Below are 8,800 nucleotides of genomic sequence, written 5' to 3'. Positions count from 1 at the left end.
CTTTCTTGTTCAAATATTTCCCTCTCTAGCAGTGTTCAAAAGCTTCGAGAAGAAAATTCTAATTGTGTTGTGTTGAATGCATGTTGCAGTCACTTCGACAACGGTGAACATTGAGCATCGATGAGGTCAGACAAGTAAAACGTCGTCGGAACGTATTTTGTAGAATTTTTTATTTTTGTTTTAAGTTTAAGTTTCTAGTAAGCAAAAATTAGACAAAATTAAATTAATTAAAATTTTTGTTAAATCTGTTTGGATATCTTGCATAAGTTTTATTGAATTATGAAGAAAAAAAGAACTAAATGGGAGAATTATTGTGATTTTGTGGCGGGTTGCTTCGGTGGTAAGTGATGAAGTTCTAGTGAACTCTACAACGTCTATAAATGTCTTTGTATGTATGGTTGTTTGTATATCAATCTTTGTGTTAAGAAAATGTGCTGCAACTATTTCCGTATTCCCTTCTCTCTGTGGGTGATGTAACCATAAATATTCCTACCACTCACATGTATGCCAATAGTTCAGTTCATTCAACCACATCGCTTCTCACACACTTAGTCACTCAACTGCACACAATTTTTCTCGGCCGCATTGAACGGTGCGCGATGTCCATGATCTTTCTTTCGATTCCCAATTTGTGTGTCTTCACTCGTAGTGTTTGGCATTTTGGCACCTGTTTCAGAATCAACAAACAAACAAGTGGCAGACGAAATAAGCATTTCAACATATGGCATAAAATACATTTTGTAAACATTTTTATTTTTGTTTTTTGGCATAATTTTAATATAGTCCAAATTTTTATATCTTTTGGCGAAAGGTGCATGCGGTGTCTTAGTAGGGCATCCATTGGACACGATCAAAACATGGCAGCAAGCTTCAAACACTTCTGTGCCAAGTGCAATGCGGCAAATTTATCTGCGGAATAATGGCGTAAGCTAGGAACTCCCATAAAGCGTAGCATACATATATCCATAAAAATATTTCTACTTTTTCATAGTTCAACGGTTTCTACAGGGGTATGTTCTTTCCGTTCGTAACCACAGGTGCCATTAACTCAATACTTTTTGGTATATATGGAAATCACTTGCGACAATTGCGTCACGTATGCCACAGCGACTACCAACGGGAGCAGTTAGAATATCAGAACATGTTTGTTGCGGGTTCCATAGCAGGGTTCGCACAATCTTTTATTGCTTGTCCAATTGAACTCATAAAAGTTCGCCTACAGACCCATTGCTGTAAGTTTTTATTTACTATGTACTACTCTTCTTCTAGGTAATTTGTCTACATTCTTCTTATAGTTTATAACGAATACGTTTATGGCATGCGACGTACTCCATGGGGTATGTTCAGAAAAATCGTACAGACTGATGGTATTTCCGGTATATATCGGGGATTAGTACCAATGATGTGCCGTGATGTGTTTCCATATGGCATATATATGCTAGTTTACCGCCAAACTGTGGACTATTTGAACACAACAGAATTCGTACGAAAACGTCAGGAGCGGCGTCTACTTAAAGAAAGTGGAAATGTAGATTTTCTTGTGACTACATTAGCTGGTGCCTGGGCAGGAATTCTGTCATGGGTATGTGTTATACCGTTCGACGTGGTGAAAACAATTATGCAGGCCGAAGAGAATCGTCAATATCGTAACATACGTCACTGTTTGGTCAAGAATTATAAGGTAAGAGCATCGGTCATAGGTTTCTGTCGGTGATTGTTTTTTGACTTTAAATTATTTTTTTTCATTGCTTAGTTATATGGATTACGTCGTCTGTTTCGCGGTTCATGGATGCTGGTTGTTCGCGCAATACCTTTTAATGCAGCAACTTTTCTCGGTTACGAGTACGCATTGGAATGGTGTCATAAATTGAATGACTCATACATTTAAGTTTCTCAATTAACAACATCAAAATACAAAAATATATTGATTTTTCAAAGTTCTTTTTATTTAAAATAATTATTTAATTTCCAAAAAATGACAAATTGAATGTATTTAAATTATTTAAAAGCTAAGTTGTGTGTCGTTGGTTTCCATGTCGCTAAGCCCACCATTTGACGTATGGCAATAATTATATGTATAATTTTATACAAATATATATTTTGAGTCAGATCAGAAGAATTTTTACAAGCAAGTCAATAGAGCAGGCCTGAAAAGAAGCATCAGTTAACGACTTTAAGTGTTAATTAGATCATGATGAAATTGTTTGCATCGATGGTTCAATAGTTCCAGTCGAGCTTTGGAGCTTTAGAATTAGTTACGTAAATTTAATTCTCTTCTTTGATATTGATATGAAGATTTTTAAATTTGTGTATAACGTTTTAATCGTTTAATATAGGCTGACCAAGAAAATGAATGTTTTTTTAGAAATTGGTAGGCATCTCCCAAAGTAGGCTATAACCGCATTACCGTAAAAAATAAAGAGTCCACTTTCTATGTCACTCTCAATATTTGTCCTGTCTCCGTCCGGTTTTAGATGAAAAGTGTGTATTCCGTTTAGATGTGCCTACTTCGTAATTCTCTTATTGTGATGAATTTATATGTTTATTAAATTCAAAATATGAGAAAAATGTTTAAAAAATTTGTTTCTATAAGTAAATAAAACTATCTGCGTTGATGATGATCTATTCTATTTTATATATAAAATCTTAGTATTTCTAAAAATCCTGTAAATCATATTTTTGTTGTGACGGTTCAAATAAAATTTGGGGTCAAATATTTCTTGATATATCTAATGTGGAAATAGTTTAAAATATTATGTTGGTAGCGTGCAAAAAGTATTTAAAATCTATTGTCTACGTGAGACATTGATAAGTTAGATGTTGTCGTGGTAACATTAAATCAAGTTAGTTCGTTATCTATTATAATGTCATGATTTAGGAAAACTATATTTCAGTTTCTTTTGATATTCTATCAAAAATATGATATTCTGTCTCTTTTTATTTAATTCAAAGCAATCCTAAACAAAATCAGCTAACTTGAACCTTGACTTATCCAGCGTCTTCACTGGATTGACCTTGGTAAGATTTTTGAATACAGTTTCTGTTTTTCACAAACAAAAAAATTTATTATGAAAAAATTATTTATGCCCCTTAATGCATAATTATTTGACGGAAATGTTTTATTATGATATATGACCTGTGATGATCTCACAGGTAAGCGCTAATTTATATCTGCATAACAAAATTTAGATTTTTTTGTGTAGTAACTTTTGTTAATACAATTTACTATTCATAGAAAATTTTCAAATCCTTATTTCTAGGAAATAAAATTACATACATAATATATATACAGTGTTGATATTATATATATATATCTAATGTAACCCCTCATCGCAGTTGTTTATTGACCTTGAAAATGTGGAAACAAATCTTTTTATATATCACAATAAAACGTTTCTACCCAATGATTAATTTTCAATGTAATTAATTAATTTTTTTTCCATAATTTAAAAGGATTTAATTTGGAACAGATTGTGAACATTGCTGGGTACTTGAATGTATTATTATCAGGAAGTTGTAATTCGCTACAAAATACAACAATAGATATTGTTGACAGTTTTGACAAACTGTCATGATATTAAAACAATTTTTTTTACTATGAATTACACCACTATTATTTGATTTTACACAAATTGTGCTCTAAATATAATACTCTGTATTTTATATTCAAACAAGATAATATTTTTAACATTCCTTTAGAAACTATTTAAATTCTATTAAAATTTTCATTATGCTACATCTACTTTACTTTAGTTTGTTCGCATATTCGAAAAAACATTTTGACATTTCGAACTGTAGAGTAGAATGAGTGATTTGTATTTGTGTACTCTTCAGTTATTATTGACTCACGGAAAACGATAGTTCATTTGCGGAGCGTTTGTACTTGAAGAAAATAGTTTGTTTTATTTTGCTTATTAGTAGCTTAAACAGCAATTAAGTGTTTATTGTTGTAAAAATATGCTAAAAAAACTTGGTATAGATGAAAGAATAATGTTTTGTGTTGCCAAATTAAATTTAATTTTGCAAAGTTTTGTGCATGATTTGTCGTAGCGTTTGGAAGTGCCCGAGAAGACATTGCGTGACATCACAATAAAATAGCATCATTGCTAATGTGTAAAATGTATACAAAATAATTTAAAAGTGAATACGAAAAAAAAATACAAATTTCAATTTTAATAATGTTTAAAATATCATGCAAAAATAATAATTGTTAAATATGAGCTCAACATGAAATATGAGTGTTAATTTTCTAAGCTTAAATAATGAAAAATTCGGCTGCTCCACTTCTAAAACGAGAGAACGCATCAAAAAGGAATAATGAAAAATAAGGCCAACGTCGTATCAGTAAACAACAACAATAACTAAATAACGCAAACAAAATGAATTGAAAAAATAGTATCAAAAACACAACGTAGTAACAATTTAGTTCTTTTGTTTTTCGATTTGATTAGTGCTTAGTTATATTAAAAAAAAATAAAAAAAAAATCATCACAAGTGAAATTTTTTTACGCAGAAAGTGGCGCCTTTTTAGTTGAGATTTTTTTTTATTTATGCGACAAGTGCGTGTATGTGCGTGCATACGTTATTAATTTCTACCCGACCGCCACCCTCAACAGCACCGGAATTCTAAATATAAAAATATTTAGATTTTTTTACCCTTTGCGGAACACGGCAAGCCAAACATCCCTTAATGTTCCATCAAATAGAAAAATAAAAAAAATTCCGTAAACAATGTCGTCGTTGAAGGTTGCCGTGCGGGTTCGCCCGTTTAATGCCCGGTTCGTACTTTGAATTTTTCACTTATTTATTTAAACATTTCCACTTATTTATTCTATTTATTTATGTATTCTATTTATTTATATATTTATATATATTCTATTTACATTTTTAATTATAGTATGTACAGCTGTTTTATTTAGTTAGTAAGTACATGTTTTGTCTTCAGTTCTTGAGTGAATTTCTATAGCGTCAAAATTTTTAGGTCTTGCCCTATTATTTGTTTCTAGTATTTATTTTTAATAAATAAATAAAGAAATTTAGAGCATGATTGTTTATTTCTAATAATTTAGTTCCAATTTTAACATATTTAGTATTTATTAAAGGTTTTATTGGTATTAATATTAGTTGTTTAGTAGGGTTGGCAGCAGTAGCTAGCGTTTCGGTGGCAACTCTATCCTAGCTAAAATGCTAATCCAATATAATATCATGTCTTATCATGTATCCATAATGGCTTAGTTGTTGTTGTTCATGTTAACCAGTTCCTCTAGTTGATATACAACTCGCTTATCTAAGATAGTTAGCAGATTCTACGTGGCAATTATATAGAGCAGGGCTGTCCAGACCAGATGCGATCGCGGACCAATACAAATCACTATAAAGATTGGAGGGCCGCAGAAACAAATACATACGTTCATAGTTGTTTTCGATAAAAATAAACATACGGTTATAATTTAAATTTAGTTATATTAATTTATCAATAATTTTATTTATTTGGTATACCATAAAAAAAATAATGTAGTTTTACCAGTACACCAAAAGAAATTTTCGTAGTAGATTAAAAACATGTCACGGACCGCTCAAACATTAGACGAATGTGGCCTGCGGGCCGTGCTTTGGACAGCTGTGATATAGAGCACACTTTATAATCTATAGAGTTTTTTAAAAAGTATTAATATTTTAATAATTTTAATATTAAATATTAATATTAATAAATAATAAAAATACTGATGATGAGTACTTAGCAACTAGAAAATATTAATAAAATTTCAAATTTTCATATTTAAGAAATTTTGATAAATTAAATATTATTAACAAAAAGATTTTGTTACATATAAATGAAAGAGTTTGATAAATGTTGCAAATATTAATCGCAATGTCTGACCAAATTCTATATAACATAATGCTGGTATGAGTTCGATGCTGCAATGTCTTGACTATATGATAGATGTATCGAAATTTTATTTTTAAGTGCACTCAGTTGTTGCTTAGACACAAAGCGCATATTAGGTCTGACAGTGCCATGAGAAATATTAGCCTCGTTTATATAATTTAGAATTGCTATTTTGTTTAAAGGACTGTAGTTAATAATTACTAAATATACAGTCAGTAAGTTTTTTAGTATTTAGAATTTTACATAAGTGCTTTTCGTATTCGATAATTTTATTCGATAACTTTTTATTCGTATTCGATAATGTGCAACACATATCTTGACAATTTATCAAAAAATAAGCTTTTCATTTATGGTACCGAATATTAAAACTTTGATAAATTGTCAACCTTGATAAATAAGCAAGATGGCGAATTTATCAAGTACACAGAATAGGGGGGCTGTTGTAAAGAAAAGAAATGGTCGTGTAAACAAGTGTTAACTTAAACTAGTGTTTACTTAAACTAGAGTTCTCTTAAACCAGTCTTCACTTAAACTAATGTTTAATTTAATCATTGTTCATATAAACAAGTGTTCATTTAAATTAGTGTTCACTTATATAAGCGTTCACTTACACTACTGTTTACTTATATTAGTGTAAACTAGTGTTCACTTAAACTAGTCTTCACTTAAACTAGTCTTCACTCTAACTAGTCTTTACTTAAACTAGTCTTCACATAAACTAGCCTTCAATTAAACTAGTGTTCACTTATTCTAATGTTCACTTAAAACAGTGTACACATTTTCTAGGTAGTACTCATTTTATACTTAATTATGTTATAATAATTGATTTCTTTAGTTGTGAAAAGTACTTCGATCTGTACTCTGTTCGACTTTTTTTAATAACACGGGTTTGTTGTCAGTTCGTTACCACTAGAGTGCGCTATGGTTGTTGTGATGATGTTTTCGTCACACTACTTCATTTCCTATCTTCTTCCATTAAAAAATTTTTCGTGCTGAAAGTTATTAATTATTTATTTCTATTGTCTTCCACGCTTAATTATACTAGAAGAGTCCAGTAATTTGCCGCTGAATGAAGATTTTTCGTTATTTTCATCAGCCAAACGCAGTCAGTCAATGACAGCAGTCGTTCGTAAGGGTGAAGCAAACAGACCAAATCAAATTTGCCAATTTCCAAATTAAAAACACATCATTTCATTGCAATAAATAAGCGAAATTTTTTCCATCTACAGTCAGTCTAACAACATTGCGAATCTAACGAACCAAAATGAATGACATCATAACCGACTTCACAAGAGCAACCAACACTAAAATTATTACTTTTTTTCCTGCATTTTTTTTATTTTATTTTTTTTTATAATTTTTTTATAATTTTTTGCTGCTTTCTGTAAACTCGGGAGCTCATCTCCAAACGATTTTCGAGAGCTCAATTGTTCGAGAGTTGCCATTGCCATTAAAAAAAATTAAGTATTTTTTTGTTTGGCTTTCAATTTGTTTAAGTTTTGAGTATGAATTTTGTATAGTTTTTTTTCTTTTATTTTATTATTTTATTTTTTTTATTAACTTACTTTTTTGCATTTAGTAAATAATTGCTATTTTGAATGCGGCCATTAGGAAATATCTTTACGTTAAATGTTGTGTTAGCGCTCTCGTAGACTTTTTGAACATTTATTTGTTTGTTCGCAGAAATCGTTTTGAGAAAACCACTAAAATTCCTTTTCCAAGTTATTTTTTCTTTAAGAAAAAGATTAAGAAATCAACAAAGCGTAACAAGTTGAACAAGTGAACGGCTTTTTACTCAAGAAATTATTCATAACATTATAAAAAAAAGCTGGTTTTGCGTAATTACTTTTAGTTAAATTAGATTTTAATTTAAATGAAAAAAATTTGAAACTAAAAACTACTCATTTCGGTGTGACGTTACCTCCGCGCTTCACAATCTACACGTTTTTATCTAAATATACCTATGACACATAGAGCAGTTTTTAAAAATGTTCGTAGGTACAGGGTAAAGTTTTCATGTACGTTCCAAACTTGTTTTAAGTAAATTTATGAGTTCTTTTTAAAATTAAAAATAAATTGGTGTAAATCTTTTATTCTTATATCTTGAAAATTTACTTCATACAAAACCGCCAGATAGAGCAACATTGTTCATTGTACTCCTAGGGTACCGTTTTAGGTGTTATATTAGAAATGGAGTTTTTCGCCTCTTTGATAATGTAAAAGGAAACTTTTCTATTTCTACGTTTCTCTTTTCTTATATTTGCAATTGACAGTTCTATACTTTTTTCTTTTTTGAGTTAGAGACATTATAACTAATCTCTTTCACAAAAAACTAATGTCTTTGCATTGTTTAATTCTATAAGTCCTGGTACCATATAATTTTATAATCGCCAAGCTAGATGTTAGGTGCTTTTCATTTAGATTCTTACATAGACGTCTTTATTTAAGAGGCTTTAGCAAGATTTTATAAATATCTTGTAAGAAATAGCTTATAACTAACTCATTTGAGTACAAATAATAACCAGTTGTGGTACGGCCAGTGAATATTATCTATATGCTAAACCTGATATACCGACTTAAAGGTAGAATTTTAAAATATCTAGCTCGTGAACAGTATTCTTTTAAAAATCTATTTGACTAGAAGGGATCCAACCTGACAAGTCTATAAACTTAGCTACGTTCTTTATATTGAAACTTTGTCAGATCAGTAAGAAAAGTGTCGTCAAATGTTTTGAATATTCTCTTCGCCAATGACGGGCATTGAAACAAGAGGTAGAGTACAATTACCTCTTCAGTTTTCTCTTCAGCTTCGGAGCCAATAATCGTTAAAAGATAACTCATGTCTTATTTTATGTTTTTCTAATACACAGTGGTCTGTCAGTACCCATACCGTACTACTGAAATGGTTTT

The 8,800-nt window shown here is 30.2% G+C and overlaps 1 protein-coding gene across 1 annotated transcript; it reads left to right on the top strand.

The window, feature by feature from the left end:
* Positions 1-79: 79 nt before the first annotated feature.
* LOC119686414 (solute carrier family 25 member 45-like) lies at positions 80-1,947 on the top strand. Its single transcript, XM_038100994.1, has 5 exons — positions 80-340; positions 812-924; positions 992-1,232; positions 1,296-1,681; positions 1,754-1,947. The coding sequence occupies exons 1-5, from the start codon at positions 280-282 to the stop codon at positions 1,886-1,888; spliced, it is 936 nt and encodes a 311-aa protein (XP_037956922.1). The 5' UTR covers positions 80-279; the 3' UTR covers positions 1,889-1,947.
* Positions 1,948-8,800: the final 6,853 nt, after the last annotated feature.

This window comes from Teleopsis dalmanni, chromosome 2, assembly GCF_002237135.1.
Source record: "Teleopsis dalmanni isolate 2A chromosome 2, ASM223713v2, whole genome shotgun sequence".
NCBI classification, from domain to species: domain Eukaryota; kingdom Metazoa; phylum Arthropoda; class Insecta; order Diptera; family Diopsidae; genus Teleopsis; species Teleopsis dalmanni.
Note: the sequence above shows the minus strand (reverse complement) of the source record. Positions and strands in the feature narration are given on the sequence as shown.